This window comes from Clupea harengus, chromosome 22 (assembly GCF_900700415.2).
Source record: "Clupea harengus chromosome 22, Ch_v2.0.2, whole genome shotgun sequence".
In the NCBI taxonomy this organism is placed as follows: domain Eukaryota; kingdom Metazoa; phylum Chordata; class Actinopteri; order Clupeiformes; family Clupeidae; genus Clupea; species Clupea harengus.
In genome coordinates, this window is record NC_045173.1 from 4,435,168 (window position 1) to 4,458,177 (window position 23,010).

The following is a 23,010-nucleotide window of genomic DNA, read 5'->3' on the forward strand; positions in this document are numbered from 1 at the left end:
TGAGACCTGGGGAATGGCAGGGTATGAGCTGCATGCAGATGGAATGGTGGAGTCTGGCAGAGCAGCCCCAAAAAAGAGAGGAGACTTTGTAACTCAGATTAATGGCAAATACGGAAGCAGAAGGGGGTCCATTCATCACTCTGCGGTGTTAAAAAATTAACTGCTTTGGAAAAATTCACTCTGTAGATAAATCAAGTCAGAGCGGAGATGCACACTCCATATCCTGACACGCACCACTTCTCCGGGGCTAATTGTGAGGACGACGGGGAGGTGTCGCATCTGTGGTGTGGACGCGGGCTGGAGACAGAGATGGATGGGTGGCACTTCCAGCCATGTGACTCAGATTCTTAATGAACTGCCCAACACGTCTCTGATCGCATTAACACAGCCTTAAATGAAACCAGCGAGGTAACCAGAATTGCTTTAGCAGAACTTACATGCAAGACAATTTTGCACTTAACTACTATCAGTGTGAAAGCCAAAACAGAGTCGGTCTTGCCATTAATCAAAGCCATCTCCTGGATGGGAGCATATACCCTTGTGGATGTGAATTTTGAGCATCTCTGATGCCATGTTGTGCTCTACCTCAGCTGCACAGAGTGGCGATGAAACCCGGCCATTGCTAGGCAACAGAGCTTTCAGTAGCCTTGTAGCATTGTGTAGGTCTTCCATTAGTACCAGAGGCTTCTACTCTCTAATTAACTGAATGTTTGCGCTGATTGCGGTGAACACGCCCTTCATAGCGTGGGCTGGATGGAGCAATTGACAAACATCTCCGCAGACGACCTTCATGGTCCTGGGTGACAATTAGAGCACCTTTGGTAAATGCAGTCTTTGAGTGCTTATGAATCCCGTCTCTAATTCACTACGGAGTGCATTTAGTGCAGGTGAATGTGAGGGTAGTGTGCATTTACCACAAGAGAATAGAGGACTTGCATCTTGTCCAAAACTCACAACCATTATGTGTGGTACAGAGGTGTGGCTGCTAGCGGCAGGTGTGAGGGCTATGGCTAAGCAGCTCATCACCTCCTCATGTGGCCGCTCACATAGGGCTGGGTGGCAGCTCTTCACCTCCTCATGTGGCCACTCACATAGGGCTGGGTGGCAGCTTTTCATGTTCCCGACTACTTCCATTCCTCACTGCATATGAAGGTTTGATCCGTTTCTTGGTCAGCTGTGTTGTGTGTGCGTTACTAATCCATTTAAAGTGAATGCCGTAGATGGTTGAAGCTTTATTTAACACGAATGACACTTCCACACTGACAAGCACACACAACCAAAAGGCTTGAAATGAAAAAGAAAAAACACATTTTATTGCACTTAAGTTATAAGAAAATAAAAATTCTAAGTGAATCAAACAATACACAATCCCTTTAAGTTTTTTTTCTGTCTGTTATGCCAGGCAGTTACATGAACAGAATGAAAAATAAAAACACCTCCAACATCTGATTTTTTAAAACCAGATCATAAATTAAACTGAAATAAAAAGGAAAAAACAGATAAGAGAGAGAACAAGATTGTTTTATAATATACAGTGTTATACCACTTTCACAGTTCAGCTTGAGTTGTGTGACTTGGAGAATGAGACTAATCGTTTGGCTATGTTCACCTTGAATTAATTTGCCTGTGATGCTGTTTCTTGTCCCCTCTTCTTGTTCAGAGCGCACGAGAGGCTCTGGTACTGTAACATGTCAAACACTACAACTCTGCCTTGTCACCACATAGACCTGTCAGTTGGTTTAACGGTGATGCCTCTGAAATCTGTTGCAAAAAACATTCGAGTGAACGAAACACAGACGTCAAGCTCAAAAGACAGCTACATGGACAGTTCTCATTCACTTTAAAACCCCATGACTGGGTTATTCTTTTAGTAATCCCCATCAAACACATACATTTTGAGAGAGTACAGGCTAACAGAGCTTTGTCCAAAGGAATGTGTTTACAATTTTCCAAGACCCCAAACGGCATACACACACACGCACACACGCACGCACGCACACACACACACACACACACACACACACACACATATTAATTTGCTCATGTCAATCGTATCCTGTCTCCTCAGGCAAACCTGTCTTTGTCTGTTCATGACTTTACCTCTTCTCAGCCTCGTTGAGGCACATTTGGCTCAAGTTTCAGTGGCAAAAACAAAACAAAACAAAAAAAACTAAACCAAAAAAAAAAAAAACACAAAAAATGTCGGTTGTAATTTCCATTGCGCATCATTTTTTTTCTCCTCCATCCAAACTATAGAGTCAATTTTTGGAATTGAGTCTGGGACTAAAACGTCACAGCAAGTTAAAAGTTCCACCTTGTTTTTCTCTCTCTAGCAGCATGAAATCCGTTTGGCCACTGGGAGAAACAGTACTGGGGAAAAAAAGAGCGCTTCCAAGGAGCTCTGAGGTGACGCTAGCTCGATTACCGCCACCACCACCACTCAAATGCACACATACACACACACACACACCCACGTACACACACACAACTCCCACCTCTCCCCACATCGTCAGCTTTAAGCACCTGCACTGGGGTGACCATTTGTCCTGGCTCTCCTACATAAAGGCCAATGGGCGGACACACTCTGCTGGAGGCTAGACATCCAGTGAGCTGTGTTCGGAACGGAGAGAAAGAGATGGAAGGAGAGAAGAAAGAAAAAAAAAACATGAAAAAAATTAAATCCAACAAATAAAGAGAATGTAACGTGGAGAGCAAAGAACAGCTTAATACTGGGATGTGTTGCTATTGGCAACAGCAGGCAAAACGAGAGGGGACAGGAAATTCAGTGAGCGTGCTAAAAGAATTCACAGTCCGCCTTTTGTTTGTGAAAAAACTGAAAGACAGGAAACGAAACGGTGAAAAGAAGAAAGAAAAAGGAAACAAGCAAAAAAGAATCGAAAGTGAAGAGCACCTGCCCCAGGGCCGAGGCCACCAGGCTTCTCTTCTCTTCTCTTCGCCCTGTGCAACTGTCCCCAAACCCTGTCACCCTGTGGGGGGGTGGCTCCATAAGCAGCACTCTGTGTAGAACTCAATCGGAGGTCTCTGTGAGGACGTGTGTGTGTGTGTGTGTGTGTGTGTGTGTGTGTGTGTGTGTGTGTGTGTGTGTGTGTGTACGGCTGCCTGGCGTTGGCTCGCTCATGGCCTGCTCTGAACAGTGTGGGCTCTGTTCAGGTGAGGGACGTGGAGGGGGCTAAAGTCAGGTGGGTTTTGTACAGGATCGCTGGCAAGTGCGGACCAGTCTCTTGTCACGCTGCAGGCAAGTGCAGACCAGTCTCTGTCACGCTGCAGGCAAGCCAGCGTCCTGCTGCAGACACACATCTGGAGGGTGGGGGAGGAGACTGCAGAGAGTTCAGTCCTCTCCACCTCAGCCCCTCCTCCACTTGATCCTCGCTCTCCTCTCGTCTTCCACCCAGAGCAGAGGTCTCGACACCTCCCCCAACCAGTCGAGGAGAGAGAGAGAGGATTGATGGAGAGACTGCAGTGCCAGCCTCCACCACCACCACCACCACCACCACCACCCAGCAGATGGGGAGGGCTGGAGGTGGTTGGAGAGATACATTTTTTTTTTGTTGCTGTTTGAATTAAAAGAGCAAGCGATGGATCCTGGCATGGAGCTCCACAAGGGGGCCCAGCCATCCACCGTAAACCCTTCTCTCCCTCTCTCGCTCTCTCTCCCTCTCCCCCTCCCCCTCGTGTTCTCCCCTCCTCCTCCTCCTCCTCCATATCTTCATCATCCCCTCCGTCTTTAAAAACCTATTTCACTTCATGTCCACGTCAAAGTCCAGCACGAGCAGCTTGGTCTCCTCCGTGCCGTTGCGGCTGCCCACGGCGCACACCAGCTTGGTGTTGGAGGCACGGATGCGCCACACCACGCCGCCGCTGCCGCCGCTCTCCAGCGTCACCAAGTTGCGGATGAACTCGCCCGTCTTCAGGTCCCACAGCTTCACCGTGCCGTCGTCCGAGCTGGTGATCACAAAGTTCTTGTTGAACTGGAGGCACGTGACGGCGCTCTGGTGCTTGTGGGGACCTGCAGGAACCAGACACACACACACACACACACACACCAGGAGAGTTAGTGGGATCACACGCTGAGCTTCAACAAAAAGCATTAGTTTTTCCATTGCTATTTCACATCTTTCATTTACAATGTCAGTCATATTTGTGTGAGCAAAAAATATCTTATATGTTTATATCAACACAAACAACTAAATGTCCTATTCAATAAGTAATATTAGATTAAACTGGAATTACCACATGTAAACAAAGACTACACGCAAATGGAAAGATTCTCAGGCAATTAGAAAAAATAAACATTTCAGAACAAAAGACAAATGCTAATTAGTATAGAACCACTAATATTTGTCTGATACTTCAACAGTAGATAATTATCCGATAAAAGCTATCCATGAACAGCATGTCATTTCCATTTCAAAGCAACAGCCACTAATGAGGAACAAGTCACTCAATCTGTGTATGTGTGGAGGTATATATATGCCGCCTTTTGAAGACTGCTCATCTTCACTCTCCTTTGTTGTGTACTGCCTCATGTTAATGGGACAAAGGACTGGAGAAACCTCCCTCTCTGTCCTCATCACCATTAGAAAGAGCCAGGGCCATTGCCTTTAATGTTAACTATCCTGTTTCCCTGTCTATTGTTCTATCTAAATGTCATCATGAATAGAAGGGAAATGCCCAATGACCCAATTAGCTGACCTACAAAAAAAAGACTACATACACCCCCCGTCTACACCCCAACCCCCCCCCCCCCCCCCCCCGTGTGCATCTGCCTCGCAGGGCTCCCCGACATGACACGTCTTCACCCAACCCCCTCTCTGCTTTTCATCATCCTTCAAGCCCTGCGCCTCCACATCTCTCTGATGCCAAGAGTGGGGATCCCTTTGTTCTCCCGCGCCAGCCGGGTGAGCGCAGATAGCAGCCATAGGGTGTTTAATAAGGCCATCCAGACGAGAGTGAGCTGGCGTACACACACCCCCCTGTCTGCATGGTTACAGGACGAGACTCACAACTGTTCTGGGGAAAGAGAGAGAGGGGCGCTGGAGATGAAGAGCTACATGATAGCGATGTGTTGCGCTCCGCGGCCATTGGCGGGCAGGAATTGTTTTCTTAGCGCTGCAAACCATTCGATTTTCTTTGTTTATGGAACTGTGCGCTCTTTTGACTCCCGTCTGTTTAGCGGGCCTCTGAGACACAATTACGGCGTCCAGATAAAAGAGCCGGAGCTGTTGTGGATGACTGCATCAGTGGGCGAGAGCGGTCACACAACACAGAACACAGCTAAAGGACATGACGAGCACTGAGGGACCTCAGCTGTGGATGCCTCTGTTCTGCTCTGCCTTCCAATAGCCACGAGTAGAACGCTAGACTAAGGCATTTCAAACTAAAGTTATGAACACAACGCTTGCAGACCTGTGACTTCTAACACCATAGCATTGTACTGCAATCTTTCCACGGTTCCTCAGCACCTCTTTAGGAAATGCCACTAGACCACTGGCTACTTTTATGAGTGTGGGGGTCAGTGTTGGGGAAATGAATTGACGTGGGTCACCTTGAAGTGTCTGGAGGCACTGGCCCGTCTTGATGTCCCAGATCTTGACGGTGGAGTCGGCGTTGCCAGACACCAGGATGTTGTCCTTGAGCTCCATGCCGCTGGTGAGGGACTGGTGCCCGGTGAGCGTGTGGATGCAGTTCCCCGTCTCCACGTCCCACACGCGGATAGACGTGTCCAACGAGCCGCTCACCACGTGGACACCGTCAAACTACGGGGGGAAAAGACACAGTCTCAGGTCTGAGTCACATTCACACGCAACACCTTTGAGTCGACTAAAACAGCAACCACAGGTGTTACACTCCAACCAAAACTACACCTTTTTTTGGTCTCCCCAGTGAAGGCGACATGACCCAAAGAGATCTGGTGATAAACTTTATCTCTATGGCAGCATTGTGCAGATCCATCTATCTGGGCATGCATCTCTCTGTGCCCTCAGAGAGGAGTGAGGCCTGAGCTAAACTGCAGTGTAATCACTGGGAGGACAGGCACAGAGGACAGGCTGGGGAATGCATTAACCTTTAATACACTCCCCCCCCCACACACAAACACACACTACCAGCAGCACTGCAGCCAGATCCCTGGGCGACGTCTTACAGATTTGACTATGATGCTGGTTGCTGCTGGCCAGTCATGTTGTTTAGTGAATCACAAGAAATATGTGCTTGGATGCCAGTTATGCAAGACTTGTTGCATCTCAAATCCCACAATTGGTATAAATCATGCATAGCAAAGTGTGCTTAAAGTGCAAACACTGTTCTAAGGTCCACCCCCTCCCTCTGGGCGTCCTCATGCTTACTTTATGGTGACATTCACTGATGAATAAATGACAGACAGTGAAACATTTTCTGACTCATTGTGTATATACTCATTATGTATATCCGTCTGATATTGGAAGCTAGTAAGGATATTTCTAAACAATAATGGTTGGCAGTATAAGGCTAGCAAGACAGAACAAGATGTTACATTATCTTCTCTCTAAAATGGCTTATGGAAAGCCAGACAGGGGTTACTGCCCTGCATGAGTCATACTAGTTTTCTTTCTGTGTAAACGCATTAGGGTTGCTGATGATTCCAATACATCTGGAGTCTGGACCTTGATATTGGCATTGATTTATTCCTATGTGTATTATTGAGCATATGCGTGTGTGTGTGTGTGTGTGTGTGTGTGTGTGTGTGTGTGTGTGTGTGCGTGTGGCCAAGTTGCCTACCTGTAAGGAGTAGACTCTGTTGGTGTGGCCCTGCAGCGTGTGCAGGCAGGTCTCGGTTTCAGGGTCCCACACCTTGACCATGAAGTCGTAGGCGCCGCTCACCACCCTGCGCCCGTCGTACTGCACACAGCGCACCGCCGCCACGTGGCCCATGAGCACGTGCAGGCACTGACCCGTCTCGATGTCCCACACACGCAGCGTGGCGTCCCGGGACCCACTCACCACCCTGGGGACAGGCAGAGGGAGGAGGGGAAGATGAAGTTAAGGTCTTTATATGCACCGACTGCAGACTGTTCTGTATAGGAACTTCACCTTTAGGTGGGTATGCCATTTATCAATGGGATTTACTCTATTCTGCAAGCACGCCTATTGAGACAAATATCACTCGAGTCCTGCCAGAAGAGATCCATCTCCATTTCCCCCTGAGGAAATCCAACTACGTGAGCCACAACCTTTTCATCTCAACGCCAGATTGTATACAAGTCCACCATCAATAAATAACAGTTTAGTACATTTCAGCTGAGACAGAACGCCTCTTCTAGTGTAGGGTGGAGCAAGCGAGACAGCAGAGGCATCATGCTCTGGAACCTTCCGCTACCCTGCCTCCTTCACTCGCCCCACCTCCCATCTAGAATCTTCCAGGGCAGTCTGTTTCTCGGTGGTGCACCAGGCCTTTCCGCACAGTGAGTAATCAGGAGCTGCACTGACCCTGCACGGCCCTGGGCAGAAAGAACACCAGGGCCGGGCACGGGCGCGGGCACGGGAGCGGGCACGGGCGCACTGAGGCTGACAGGAGGCCTCCACAGGGGTCTGTGCACCAAGCATTACACCCCAGAGAGCACATTGTTGTGCACTGATATGTGAACATCAGCCTTTTCCAGATGTGCCCCGTGTCACTTTCAGTGCATGTTAGCTGTGGTGCTGTAGGTCACAATGCACATTTGATGAACTTATCTGAATGCTCTCCGTCAAAGGCCACTTGATATCTTAAACGCCCTGAAGAATCATATAATGGCAAAACTGCTTTGCTGTGACCTCTGAACCAGCAAATAAAACATTTATTTCAATTCTGTAATAAAACAGCTGATTTTCACTTGCCTTATGTAGGGTTCTCTTCAGATGAGTTTTGTTAAAAAAAACATTTAAGTCAGTGAGCCGTAGATCATGGCCGTCATAAGACGAGCAAACAAAGAGCTCTAAGAGCTTGAGTGTATGAGTATGAGAGTATGCTAGTATGCTAGTGGGGGAGTAGTATGGCCAGTATGGCCTTGGCGACGGTACCTTTTCTCGTGCAGGTGCATGCAGCGCACAGTGGAGGTGTGTCCGTACAGCGTGTGGATACATTCCCCCGTCTCGGCGTTCCACACCTTCAGCGTGCGGTCCGTCGAGCCGCTGATGATGATGTTGTCCCTCATCTGGGACGACCACACGCCACCTGTGTGGCCCACCAACGTCCGCAAACACTGAAAACACAACAACAGAGATGGCAGCCATTAGATTCATGGACACGTACAGAAAACACTTTCTATGAAATCAATACAAATGTTGAAACTACACATTAACAAGTAGCAGCTGTTCTGGTCTCAGCTTCAGATTGGATTTGGCAGTTGGACGCATCCTAAATTTCCCTCGGGATTAATAAAGTATCCATCTATCTATCTATCTACTGCATACCAAGACCACATTAAGCTGAGGGAATCCTTCACTGGCCATTGGATTTGTTGGATCTGTTTCTAGACCCATTTCCCTTTTGTGACACAATCTTTAGATTCTTAATGAGTTTCATTTGACCTTCCAGGTTTTTGGACCATACTACATGGAAAATATCAAATTACTACATTTGTAAGGGGCTTCAGGAAAGACAAAATGTTGCAATTCCATGTACAAATGAACATATGTAAGTGCAGCAACCATAACATAAGTAGAATCATGGCCTCCACAGTGCTCAGGTAGCAGAAAAGAATGCATTTCGAGGAGGATCCTTCTATTCAATGCATCTGTGACCTACAGGGATAACATGTAATCTCAAGCTTTGAACAATCAGAAGTCTATTCCATGGGGTTATGGTATACCAACTCACAGAGGCAGTGCCCAATCCTGAAGAGGACCTTTGGTTTGACCCTTAATAATGAGCTTGTGATGAGAGGATGTACACATTTGATCTGTCTTAAGGTAGCGATTTAGCTCATTTTAAACTGGGCGGGAACCTTGAAGGAAAGGGCACACAAAATAAATGGAAATAACCTTTAGAAAGAAGGAGAACTCCACCCTCTATAATATGGTGGAGGAACAAATATCATTTTGACCTTTCTTTGACCTACCCAATTCCCTTTTTCCTTATCTAGTCTTGACGAAAGCGGCTAATTCCTTCTGCTTCAGAGGAAACTTTACTAATGCAGCCATAACTCATCGTCTCATTTCAGATGACAGATTAGCTATTGATCATGAAAATCTCCCGATCTGTTTGAGAGAGGGGACGGTATTAGGTAAATTTAATTAGCACTTTGACGCTGCACTTAATTAGGACTGGATGGAGACTGTTCTCCTGGGCCTTCTGTGGGTGTTATGATCTGTGGCTCCGCTGAGCAGGCTGGGGGCGGCCAACCTCTACGACAGGGGCCATAAACCTGCCGATGGTCCTCACAGCAGCCCGGTGGTGGAGGCATGAGGTGGCCATGGGCTGTTTTTACGGGGTGATAAACAGTGACGCTCTGTTAACTCTCTACAGCACTACATGACCTCCGCGTCTCTACACACCGTAGCCCCAGTCACAGCAGCCAGAGCCTGGTCAGCAGGAAGGGGAACAAAAGGCTGAGGCTGCTAACAAATTGGAGGCAATTAAACGCCATTACCAGAGTGGCCAAGAGGATAAACGAGGGGCTTAGTGAAGTGAGAGTGCTAATGACTTTGTGACATCAATGGACAATCATAGAGAAGGAAAAAAATAATCATGGTTTTCTCATCCATTTTCTTTCCACCAGACATCTCCCTCCCTCTCAGTGGCAAAGGCTCGTGGTACGATCACTGTGATGTATCCGCCGTACCCATCTTGAAATCCCCCAGAAGACGGGGTGCAGTGGGAACGTTGGCAGAATATTGATGAGGCCACGGCTGAATTAAACATGAGCATTTCTGTTCCGTAATGAGTGTGTGTTACCAGGGCGATGAATCTCTCGACATGAGAGCGAACCATAGCACTTGGATAGCCCAGCCGTGTCCACAAAGCCTTCGACTGTTCCTGGCCGATTAGAGCCCACTCAGCTAGTCTGGAAAGAGGACCTTTGAAATGAAATGGCTTAGGTGTCTGTTTATCTGCCCCTGGCAGCCGGCAAACTGAAGATTAACATTCTTTTAAATAGCTGTTGGAGTCCTCTGAAGGCAGAGATGGTGGCATTATCCTGGGCTCTATTTTCATTACATTTCTTGCATTTTTGTGTGTGTCTGTATTGGATCCAGGGTGAAAAACAGGCACTTGCCTGACAGCAATAAGAGGTTGCTGAGGGAAGTGTTCAAAAGAATACAGTTCCCCCACAACTCAAAGACCAAGGAGCTGTTGTGGCTGCCACTTCTAGATGTTCCCATGGTCTGGAACCTAGACAAACCTCCTGTATGGCACATCACGGCTGATTTCCCATTCTGCAACCGCTCATTTGTGGCGTGTACCTTTGCGATGCCCTTTGATGGGCTGGCGTGGCGTGTATGATTTGTGCCTGTGAGCGCTCAGCTGCTGAGCAATCTGCGTGGAGCAGCTGCTCTGGCCTGCTCACACTCAACACAATGAGCCAGAGCTGTGCCAGCCCATCTGGGACCAGTGGGCATCCTCAAATTGGCTTTTTGGGACTAAGCAGAACAATACAGAGAATCATGGGAAATGTAGTGTGATATTGCAAGAGTTATTTGGCAGGAGTGCAGTAGAGGTTAAACAGCAGCTGCGTAAGAAAGCGCTCCATCATTGTGAGCGATGATCACTAAGGGTAATTACACTGTGTTCACACAGAGCGTATTGAGGAGGCTGCAAAACAGGGCTCTTTGGTGATATTTGTCACTGACTTTGGACTACTTAACATCAGACACAAGAGAGGGGGATGGTCTGAGCTTCTGGCATGCGGCAGTAAGCATGGAGAGGTGTTGGTTTTCAGCCAGGATGCAGCCTGAGTCATACTGGAGAAAGGATGAGTGGAGAGAGAGATAGAGAGAGAAAACAAACAACAAAAATGCACGACCCAGAGACTTCAAGGACAAGCGGTAATAAATCAGAGGCCACGATTGTATGTTGTTTTATTTTTCTGTCTCGTTCCCAGAGCTCCCATCTGAAGCTGCAGTGTGACTGAGCTCTGAGAGGGCGTGATCTTCAGCGCCAGTCTTCCTCAGCCACTGACCTCCACATTCCTGACGGCTGTAATTTGGTGTTGGCTGTGAGGCGATTTCATGCCTAACAGTAAATATCAATGGAGGATGACCTCGAGGAAGAGGAGTGTCCAATTTGTGAGAAATTCTTCATCTCCCTTAACAGAGTCAACAACCAAAAGACATCTCGTGTCTGAAGCCATGTTGCTCAAGTGCTCTATGAAAATGAACAACGGGCCTAAACATACATGAAACTACTCGGAAATGAGTGCCCCTTACAACAGCTCTTTAATATTATATGCCACATTAATAGCATAATCATCTCATGACGCATTAGTAATGGATGACTTCTTTAAAGTGTGATAGCAAGAATCTAAAGTGACAGCTCCGATCGCTCAGGGATTCCTGATCTGCCTTTTAGCAGCTGTGTGACCTCACAGGGTGCCGCTCAGTGACAGGCACCAGGGGAGCCTCTCCTCTCCGCTCCAGTGCACCGGAGACATGTGGGCAGCATCACAGAGGAGAGGAGAGGAGAGGAGAGGAGAGGAGAGTGAGACATGTGGGCAGCATCACAGAGGAGAGGAGAGGAGAGGAGAGGAGAGTGAGACATGTGGGCAGCATCACAGAGGAGAGGAGAGGAGAGGAGAGGAGAGTGAGACATGTGGGCAGCATCACAGAGGAGAGGAGAGGAGAGGAGAGGAGAGGAGAGTGAGACATGTGGGCACCATCACAGAGGAGAGGAGAGGAGAGGAGAGTGAGGCATGTGGGCACCATCACAGAGGAGAGGAGAGGAGAGGAGAGGAGAGGAGAGTGAGACATGTGGGCACCATCACAGAGGAGAGGAGAGGAGAGGAGAGGAGAGGAGAGTGAGACATGTGGGCACCATCACAGAGGAGAGGAGAGGAGAGGAGAGTGAGGCATGTGGGCACCATCACAGAGGAGAGGAGAGGAGAGGAGAGGAGAGGAGAGTGAGACATGTGGGCACCATCACAGAGGAGAGGAGAGGAGAGGAGAGGAGAGGAGAGGAGAGGAGAGGAGAGTGAGGCATGTGGGCACCATCACAGAGGGAGGGGAGGAGAGGAGAGGAGAGGAGAGGAGAGGAGAGTGAGACATGTGGGCACCATCACAGAGGGAGGAGAGGAGAGGAGAGGAGAGTGAGTGAGGCAGTAAATCAGAGAGGTGGATATAAAGAAAGAGATGGAGGCTGACAGCTCCCCCCTATCCTGGCTCAGTTGGGGAGTGCCTTGTCCAGGGTATCCTTCCACAGCGTGCGCAGATGTTTATTAGGAGTGACACCTTCTGAGGTGAGGCGTAGAGCCATTGGGACGACACCTAGATCGGTGAAATGCGCCCCGGCTGGGTCCTCCCTGCTCTGGCGTTATCTGTTAGCTTGAAAGGGCCGGGATTCAGGCGCTGAGATCATACGTCTGAAGCTAATCTGCCCTTGCTATCATTTCCCCATTACTCCCAGCAAGGGGCCTCGCTCGCTCGCTCACTCACATCAGACGATCAACAGCCTCCATGTGCCAGTGCTGGAAGAGCACATAGTCCATAATCTGACTCGTCATGGAGAAGAGTGAAAGTCTCATACCCTCATGCCTCCCTCTAGAAACACAACCATGACTGCCTGCCGGCACTAAGGCTGGTGAGGCAACTGCAGCAGTCACACACACACACACAACATTCTCTGCCCCCAAATATGTCAGGCGTGGGTTTAAGGAGCTACAGAGTGTACAGGAACACACTGCATACAGCCTGCAACGGTATTGTACATTATGTCAAATATTTCCCTGCTTCAGGCAGGTTGATGTTCTAGCCTGCAACAGTTTCTGGAGAGCCGTGGTGTTGTGAGCAGGTTGAGAGCCAAGAGGAGCCTCAGGTGCGCCTCGCACCTTTGACTTGCGTGTGCCGTCTACCTGCCAAGCGGGGAGCCCTGCTGCTCCTGACAGATGGGTGCTTGGAGAAGCGGCCTGCTTATGAGGAGGAAGGGCAGAAATGGCGGAAAAAAAGGAGCATGTGGCCGTCGAAACTGGCGGACTGTATAGCACCAGGGTAGAGAGCAGCCATTTTCTCCACTGATAATCTGTAATCTCATTTCAATTCATTACGGAGCCTCTTCAGTCCCCCCCCGCCCAGTACTCCAGTGGGTTCCTCAGAGAGACTGATGAAGCCAGAGATCTGGCCACGGCTCCGGGAGAGGAGCCGGAGAGAGAAAGCCCTCCACGACACCCAGGCTGCTTATCTTCCCAATAACGCAGCCAGAAATCAAACTGAGCAGGAGAATGGAGACCTTGCAAAACCCACCTGAAGGACGATCTCAAATTAACAGTGCGCGTGCGTGCACTCAGCCTGCGCACAACGCTCAGGAGAGGCAAGCAGAACGGATGAAACGGTCGAAACGGCCTTCAATGTTTCAAACGAGCCAAAACTTCTGTAGGCTCTCTCTCCCTCTCTCTCACAGTTTGTATTGATCAGGCTTCGGCCTGGACATGTGAATAGAAAAGAATCAGGTTGGGCTCCTGTGAGCAGTGAGACTGTACAGCAGAAAGAAACACTCCCACAGAACCAACAGAGGCACACGAAGAGAAACGCTTGTAGACAGTGTGAGATGCTCATTAGTAGCACACACACAGAGTGAGAGAAAGACAGACAGCACACAGACGGATAGATGGATAGACATAGATATATAAACACGTAGATTCAGCCTCAGATGCACTTTGCTTGCACAGCTGAAGGAGTACTGTGATTTTTGGGGAACCTTTACTTCTATTTCCTCTTTACATAACCAGACAGATACAGAGAGAGTGCCTGCCTGAGCGATAGAGCAGAAAGGGAAAAACCTAGCAGCCCAAACTGAATTAAGGTATACTAGCTGGTGAGGTTGGTGCTACTTTAGCGGTTTAGTGCAGAAGTCCCTGCACTGCAGATGGCCTTAGCTTAAATGAGTGGAACAAAGAGAAGCAGAGGCATTCCCTTTAGAGGGCAGCTAGGTGTGCCGTCAGACGCTCCTGGCACCGTGCCAGCCCCCTGGTTACGACCCTCGTCACGGAGCGCGGAGCACAACAGCCATCTGCTGTCCCTCTCATCAGACACGCAGTAGTCATTTCCACTGGGCCGCACCACAATCAGACTAATCCCCCACACCAGGCTCACCGCCAATCAATGGCTCTTTTTTCTTACGTGCGTGTGTGTGTGTGTGTGTGTGTGTGTGTGTGTGTGTGTGTGTGTGTGTGTGTGTGTGTATCAAAACCAGACAACCTTAGACCATGTTGATCGCCATTCAGTCCTAAATTAGCACCCAAATAGGCACATGATGCGGGGACACATCCCACCCCCCCCACCCCCCCCACACACACACACACACACACACACACACACACACACACACACTTTACCCGCACATTAAAAGCAGGGGAAAGGGGAGAGGGCCGTCTGGAAGGACATAAAAAGAGGAATTTTGATTAGAGCCGTGGTGAAAATGGAGGACTGAAAATGGGGGGTTGGGGCGAAGAGAGGGTGATTAACTGTGTCCTTCCCGTCCAACCACATGGCTCGCTTTCAAAGGGAGCTCATAAAAGTCACACGGGGTCCGTGTCACTGCATCGGCTTCACCAATGAATACTTAAAGAAGCCTGCTGGCAACAGCCCTTTCACTCCATTTAACACACACACACACACACACACACACACACACACTCAGTCTCTCTTTCTGCAGGAAGATGGCGGGGTTGGCAGGGGGGGGCCGGGGGAGGGGGGCTCAAGAAGCCCTTTAGAGGTGAATTCAAACCACAGAGTTAACATGACAGTGACTCATGTCAGTCATAAATAATTGACAACACAACAATGTCCCAGATGACTATGGAGATGATGGCTGGTGGTGGCTGCTATTCCTGCAGCAGGGAAGGGGTGTGTCCTCCACACTGAGTGATACCTCCAGCAACCCCCCACCCCACCAACACCCCATTTAAAACTGAAAAATCAATGGGAGATGAAGGACACACACCCCAAGGCTGGCAGCTGATGGTGTGAGTACACAGCTTCTCTATGAGGAGGAAGTGGAGGAGTAGAAGGGACAGACATTCATTTCCTTCCTTCAGTTCACACCGTCACATCAGTGATCGATGGCCATGCCAGAAGATCCATACCAGCTGAAATCAACCTGCTTGTCACACATCCCCTGGATACGCACTCTGATGCTAGAACACAGGAGTGTCTACTGCACAACCTTTAAGGGGCTCAACGTCCAATAACACTGAAAAGGTGACGATTCCTGCACAGTCGAGTCCAAGCCACAAAATGTATTCACGCTAAACCAATTGGGAGCTGTATTGCTTCTATGGGGTCACAGATCTGTGTGTGAAGATTTGAATGCGTCAGAGAGAGTGAAGGGGGTTAATGGTTGAAAACGCCTTCAGGCTTACCTTTCCGGTGACTGCTGACCACACTTTGAGCGTGTTGTCATCGGAGCCACTGACGATGCGGTTCCCACAGAACTGGAGACAGGTGATCACGTGATCGTCGTGGCCCTTCAGCACCTGCAGGGGTGGGGCACAGGTGAAGAGCGCAAACATGAGGCTCCATAATGATGCCTCTTCAGCATGCATCAAAGGGCACCGCGGGGGGAGAGAGAGGGGGACCTCCCCCCCCCTGAGCAGCTGGAGTGTGACGCTGGGGGGGGCTGGGATATTGGGTCAGAGGAACGCTGGCTCAGCAGATATGACAGCGTGTTTGGGAAGTGCGCTCACATCGGGGGTGGTGGCTGGGAAGAGCACAGCCTCTGTGCTGCTGCTGCTGCTGCTGCCAAGCTACACACAGCAGGAGCAGCAGCAGGAGCAGGAGCAGGAGGAAGAGGAGGAGGAGGAGCAGGAGCAGGAGCAGGAGCAGGAGGAGGAGGAGCAGGAGCAGAAGACTGATGACAGCCAGGACTCACATCCTCACTCTTAACAGCTTAATGGGGAGTGAAACTACACATATGTGCCACACAAAAGTGACTTTCCTGTGGTCACTACTAGGAGGGGTGAGGTTACCTTGGGTGATCGGAGGTCTCCTCTCCTCCAGTTGGTGTCTATTCTGTGCTGCCTGATGTAAGCACTCTTCCAGGGACTGTGCGTGAAACCGGGTTTGATCACTTTCCGCCGTTTGATGTGCAGAGGCTCATCAATACCTAGGAGAACGAAAGTGAAAGCTGACAGATGCAAAAAAAAAAAAAAAAAGCAGTGTTCACCGTAAACAATCCTTAATATCCTGTTAGCCATAGCCTGAGACTGTTGACAAATCAAAAATGACCATGTCATGTCATATCCTAACAGAGATGGCGTATGTATAGCATAATCAAACCTCTGCCATTAGGTGTTACTGGTTGAGCTTTGTTCTATGCATGGATAACTGGGTGTGACTCAGACACTTACCCTCCTCCCTGCACTTCTCCCTCCACAGCAGGTTGTCCTCTGCCAGGATGCGCCAGTAGCGACACGTCTGTGCTGCCTGCAGCAGGTCCTTCGGCTCCAGGAACGACAGCACATACAACGCCAGCTGGGAGAGGTAGAGAGAGAGAGAGAGAGAGAGAGAGAGAGAGAGAAAGAAAGAGAGAGACAGAGAGAGAGAGAGAGAAAGAGAGCGTGGTTAGTCTACGCATTGGCACAGGATCACAGAGTGGGTGTATTTGTAGTACATACTCTCTCAGTTGGGGGTTCCTATTCAATCTTACTGTTATCTGGTTTGATCCTGCCTTTCTAAAAAAGACTGAGCCGTAATCCGGTGAAATTTGAGAGAGGAACGAGTGAAAGATGGGCCCGTCATAAAGCACATGAGCTGATGGCACTTAGCGATCGGCTACGCTTATGGAAGACAGGCTACAGTTGGCAGAGTCTCAGGAAACAGGGCGTTTTCAGCCTGCCACCATAACAGGCAAATCTACAGTAATTGCCTGGAGGTGATGGCTGTCAAAATACAAAATCCAAACTGTAAAGAATCAGTACAAGAGTAAACAGAAGAGAGAGAGACAGACAAAGGCTGGGAGAAGAGAGAACTTTTCTGAAAAAGAAGTGTCTCTCATCATCTCATGTCTCAGGCCAAAGAGCAAGCAGGCAGCTGGGACTCCGTATGGGGTTGGGGGGGTAGGGGGGGGGGGGGGGTGCTGCAGGTGCCTCCATTGTGCCATCACATTCCCTCTCTACCCCCCTCTTTGTCTCCAACCTCTGTCAGTGTGTTGACTGAGTGTCACTGCGTATGAGGAGACGGAAGTCACCTTTCCTCACACACACACACACCCCCCTCCTTCCCCTTATTTCAGCCGTCACATCCAGCCATCCTTTGCATCTGCCAAGTGTGAGACACTGTGATAAGAGACCCAAGTGCTGCCACCAGTCTCTCGGCTGCTAAAGAGTGTGCGGGGAGTTCCTGTGCCACGGGAGGCACATCTCCCCAGCCTGTCTGCCCTGCTCTGCTCTCTGACTGATAAAACAGCAGTGAATGGCATCTCCAACCACGCTGAAGGGATTAAGGGAATCTGCGCTGAAGGAGAGGTTCATCTGCATGAATTTATGGGCACTAATTACAAAATTCAAAACAGTGAAGAGTCAACAGACTTCTGTGTGATAAGCCAGTTGGAGGGCATGGGATTTTGAAGCATTTACCGAACGGAGGGGACTCGTCTTCCTATTGCCTTTCATCCCAGTCATAATGTGAAACTAATTTATTACTTCAAGACCCCTAATAGCTCAACAGGGTTTGACATTAATAATTGTCTGTTACTCCATGGCAAATACAAAATATGTCGGACTAGTAAAATAGATAGACTTGTCCAGATTTCTTTTGGCTACATTTAGCTAACTAAAGCTGCCTAATGCTACCTTGGCTAAGTAATGAACATTAATTACAATTAACATTGTTTACTCCACAAATTACAAACTGCTTAATAGTTTAAAAACGTCAATAAAGGTACACTAGTAATAAGGTGTAAATTGGTGTGTCCTTGTTTGTACCATCGAATCATTTTTAGAATATGGACAAATAAGACTAGTAATAAACCCATGCCTCCTGTCTGTTGGAAATGGTGTCGATACATGAGGGCAGACAGAAGAGCGGTCTGCCATGACAGGCATGGGGTGTTGGCTGCTGGTGATCTCTGGGGATCTGGTCCTCACCTCTTTGGGCAGGAGTGAGATGAAGTCACGCTGGAACTGCGGCTCGATCACCTGCATCATGTGCTTCACCTGTGTGGGCTCACAGCTGTCTATCAACTCATCCAATGCCAGCAGCTTCTCTGGACCACTCCAGCTCTGAAACACACACAAACACACACACACACACACACACACGTACACACAGAATTGTCAAGGAACCATAGAACTAGAACACCTGTGAGTGTGTGTGTAAATTGGCTTTATGTGTGTCTCTTAGGCTTCACTGGACCAAGATTAGCCTTAGGTAGATGTTTGTGGACAGCATATCAATGAAAGCCTCCAGTTCTTCCATGTTTTTTTCTTTGTTAAAAATAACATTTCCATGATGTGTTCAGCTCTTTCAAAAACAACCCCAGAGCACAGAGAAGTGGCTTTGCTGAGGCGCTCACTCCAAGTCATTTTCCTGTGGAAAAGCTGCCTGATGAGAAATCATGATTACAGGGCATGTTTATGACGGAAAGGAAAACTCTGCCCATTGAAATCACCTGTAATTTAGTGCCCTGGCTTCTCAGCCCCTGGAGCAGGCTGCTACTGTGGGAGAAGTCCAAAGTTCAAAGGGTTTCGGAGAGCAGATCCGGGGGTGGGTTACCCATGGCTACGGAGCTGCACTGAGCAGACTATCTGCAATGAGGAATCCTTTGGGTGATCGCTCATAAACTACTCTAACAGATGTTTCCATCTCGATTCATGTTTCTAGTCAACTCAGCTATGGCTCCTAACAGTTGAGGCTTTACTGCACATCATTTGATGCTTCAAACTTGGCTCTCTTGAACATTTCCCCAATCAGTCCAAATACAATTAGGGACTTGCAAGTTAGGAGTGGGATATGAATGCCTGGGATGCAAGCAGAGGATTAAGTCTTTGTGTTGGCTATGCCATATTTAAATATGGCAGGTCAACATGTGGGAGCCCGTCAATGGTGCACGGCACCTATTTTACAGGATTAACACCATTTGGGTGCTGGTTCTGTAGCTCAAGCCATGCATTTAGAGTTATGCAACAAGGATCAGAGTGGGTTTAGAATCATTTCATTTCCAAAGGCACCAGTGTATAGTGCTGAAGCTTGTTCCTGCATACTACACCAGTCACCAGTCCTCTCTTCAAAGACCTTGCAGCATTGACTACCAGCAGTGGACAGACATGGTCTGATATGGTCAATGCTCGCTCCTTATGTGACTCAATGTGTGCAATGGAAGTAATAGTTAAACAGGTGTGTGCTAATATCCTCTAAACAAACTATCTGTAAATGTAATGATGCTCAACAACATAAGAAAACAGGTTCAGTTCTTCACCATAGTGCTCATTTCAGAGGCAATACATGATTCACTTAAGAGTAGTTGACTATGTGCATGCTGTTTTGAACAGATGGTGAAAAGAATGAGAACAGGTGACTGATTAAAACCACTGAATCGTGTTGAGAGTATAAGCAGCGTTGACAAAGGACCCCTTCACACAACTGTATGGCAATAACGTCAGCATCACCGTGTCTTAAATGAATAAGGCTGATTCATCTTCATCATTAGCCACTATGAAAGGAGACAGCAGGAAAACAGACGCAAAGAGCTGTGTTCTACTGGCTGATAAATCACTGGCCTTTTGTATGGCATACTGTTACTGTTCATGTGAAATACCAGGAACAAGTGCTTGCCAACTATGGGGATTTACTAAACAAAGATGTGTGAAAAAACATTTAGTTTGAGTCCAAACCACACCCTTCCCGTCAAGACGGGTTGAAGCAGAGCACAGCTGTGCTATGGATGCACAGGGACAAGGGCAGCACATGAGCACTAATGAGCCAGAACAGCTCACTTTCCTTTGGAGGAAAAGGGCCTTCTCTGTGCTGTGGGGAAAGCATCTGATGAAACTGTGTGAGAAGGTGCCGGCTGCTTGGTGGTTCAGCCGTGTGAGGGGCGCCCCTCTGGCTGGTGTGAGCCGTGAGGAGCGAGGGGTGACGGTAACGTGGGGTGCTCACCTGAAATGTGCGGAGCCATTCCTGCAGGCCGCTGGGGGGCTGGATGGAGGTGATGCGCCGCCGCTGCTGGCCCTGGCCGTTGGCCGCCCGGATGGCCCCGAACGTGGTGGGAGTGCCAGAGTACGGGACAAGCCCTGTGGGGCTGCGAGGAGACAAGACAAAAAACACAACGCTACTTCCACCTGTGCATCACGCCAAGTTGTTTTCTCTGGGTGCTGCACAGAAATAACTCCAGTCTATGGGCATCAAAGACCAGGCAGGACCAGTGAAAGCATTTCCTGACAGAGGAGTTTGTTTGGGTGCTGAGCCTTCAGAGATGTGCGTGTGGGAATCATTAGCGGTCGCTCGAAGTGGGATGAGCTAGCGGAGTTGCTGCGGCAGCCTGTGTGGATATCTGATCCCGCATTTAATCACAACTGTACCGCCACTACAAAAGCCTGGGCGGTGGGAAACGCTCTGCATCCGAGACTAATGAGCTGAGCAGCCTGAATCGGAGCCAAGAGCTCACGACTGGCCCGTCTGAGCGCCCGCGCCCGCGCCCCCCCACACAGCCCTGCCACCAACGCCGGGGTCAGACAACGCAGTTCTTTATCCACCACGCAAAGGCGATCCACATACTGAGCGCCAACTCTGTGTGTTTCAAGTGACATTTCACGCTCACCCCTGAGATTCACTACACCTCTCCCTGGATTGTGCTTGATTGCCTTGGCCACCAAATAGGTTCTACCCTGCGGGTGCACACACACTTTTTGCATATTTTCTTTGCTACACTGGTGCGCTGCTTGATCCGTTCACTTGGAGACTTCAAAGTGAGCATAATGCCAAAAGAATCGCACTCGGTGTCAGCAGGCTGCGCGCCCCTGAGCTTAAACCTTCAAACTGCAGACAACTTCAAAGGGTGTATCATTGCTATGTCAAGAGAGGAAAAAAATAAAATAAAAAAATGAAAACATTCAACGGCACAATTTCAGAGATGGATCCATCCTGCTTAGCGACAATCTTCATGGGAGCAGGCGAGGTCTGTTTCATAATGGATTCATCTTTAATGGGATTTCAGAGGGAGAGGGGAGCCAAGGCTGCACAATTACCAGCTGGCCGCAGCCAACGGGCCACTCGAGCGAAAAGCCGTGGAGGATACAGATCCTGGTGGCCAGGATCGAGCTGCAGTGAGCACTTGAGATGCCAGCCACTTGAAGAAGGGGCCTGGATCAGCCTGCTCAGCTTGAAGCGTAAGGAGCGGCGGCTATCATTTGCACTCAGAATGACTAACACAACACAACCATTCTCTCTGATGCTGAGGCACTAGGTGCTGCAACCAGACTAAACATCCATATTTCACTACACGGCCATTAAACAACCCGGGCCAAACAAATGCTTCCAATTTTAGGGCTATGTAATCCATTCCATTTCTGCACCCGTGAATGTTTTGTTGTCTTACCTTGGGTACTCCGGGCCTTTGTAGGGTTTCTTCCCTGCAGGGAAGGGTCGGACCTCGGGACCATGGTCCAACTTTCTCTTCATCTGCAAGAGAAAGGACATAGACAGCATTTAACTCGACGCAATAACAGGCTGAGGACTCTCAACACCAAACCATACAGTAGAAACCTCCTCTTCTTTAACCGTTTGAATCAGTTCTTACTCCATGGAAAACAGAAGGAAATCACCGCCATTCATCTTAGACCACAGACAAGTAAGTACCAGGGCTATGCTGGTGGGGATTTTCATTATGATGTATTCAACATGAGGCTTGTGACTGTGTCGCCACTGTCGCTGTGGAGCGTGCGGTGTGAATCAATATGATTACAGTGGGGAGCGGAGCCTTTCACTGCTCATACATGGAGATAAAAGGTCACGTTGCTCTGTGCAGGTTGGGATTCTGTGTGCTGCAGCAGCATGAGAGCCTGGTGCCAGGAGAGGAGAGGAGAGGAGAGGGGACAGGACTCTGGGTGGCCTGATGCTCAGCTCCACAATGAGGGTGGGTCTCTGATTGGACAGTGGCTCTGGCACGCACGCACGCGCGCGCACGCACGCACGCACACGCACACGCACACGCACACGCACACGCACACGCACACGCACACGCACACGCACACGCACACGCACACGCACACACACACACACACACACACACACACACACACACACACACACACACGCGAACCCACCCACCCACCCACCAACATGATGGGGGTGTGATAACGAGGGGCATCTTTTCGCAGCCATGAGAGCAGCTTGATTTATACTGCAGCTGAGGGAGAAAAAAATAGAGCAACCCCATTCTTTACTGTCCTCCTTCTGTTCCTTTTTCTCTCACTTACAAACACACAAGCAATCTCTCTCTCGTGCTTCCGTGCATAGCAGCACCCTGGTTACGGAGACATCCAGTCTTGTTAAACAAGGCCTCAGTGTCCACACTCACAGACCAAGACCAAAAAAACACATTTGAATAAAACTATTTTCGGTGAGGACAATGCTTCAAATGGAGCCTATGCTGAAATAAACAGGCTTTCAGGGAAAGACTGAAAGAGGGGCCGCACACACTGCTTGATTCATGATCACTCTTTAGTACCGTTCACAGGGAACAGGCAGTGCCCTAGGATATGTGAATCTGTGAGACAATTCCAATTCTGGAAAATGATGTTCCTAGGTGCACGCAAACCCCACACCAACAAACAAGCTCGTGCACAGCTCTCTTGCAATAGCAGAAACTGATGGATGCATTCACTAGCA

General features: G+C 49.0%; 1 protein-coding gene across 9 annotated transcripts in view; it reads right to left on the reverse strand.

Moving 5' to 3' along the window:
• Positions 1-1,219: 1,219 nt before the first annotated feature.
• The window catches only part of fbxw7 (F-box and WD repeat domain containing 7), a 133,399-nt gene continuing 111,608 nt past the window's right edge, over positions 1,220-23,010 (reverse strand). For 6 of the 9 annotated variants that reach the window (XM_031559325.2, XM_031559324.2, XM_031559322.2 and 3 more), the window contains 10 exons: positions 21,719-21,801; positions 20,281-20,422; positions 18,270-18,404; positions 16,533-16,656; positions 16,152-16,309; positions 15,546-15,659; positions 8,059-8,240; positions 6,778-7,003; positions 5,567-5,777; positions 1,220-4,027 (listed from right to left, as the gene is read on the reverse strand). In XM_031559325.2, coding sequence (XP_031415185.1) covers positions 3,759-4,027; positions 5,567-5,777; positions 6,778-7,003; positions 8,059-8,240; positions 15,546-15,659; positions 16,152-16,309; positions 16,533-16,656; positions 18,270-18,404; positions 20,281-20,422; positions 21,719-21,801 — 1,644 coding nt within the window. In that variant the 3' untranslated portion in view covers positions 1,220-3,758. The remainder of the gene's footprint in view (positions 4,028-5,566; positions 5,778-6,777; positions 7,004-8,058; positions 8,241-15,545; positions 15,660-16,151; positions 16,310-16,532; positions 16,657-18,269; positions 18,405-20,280; positions 20,423-21,718; positions 21,802-23,010) is intronic. The other 3 variants (XM_031559326.2, XM_012831805.3, XM_031559330.2) reach the window with 1 other exon arrangement.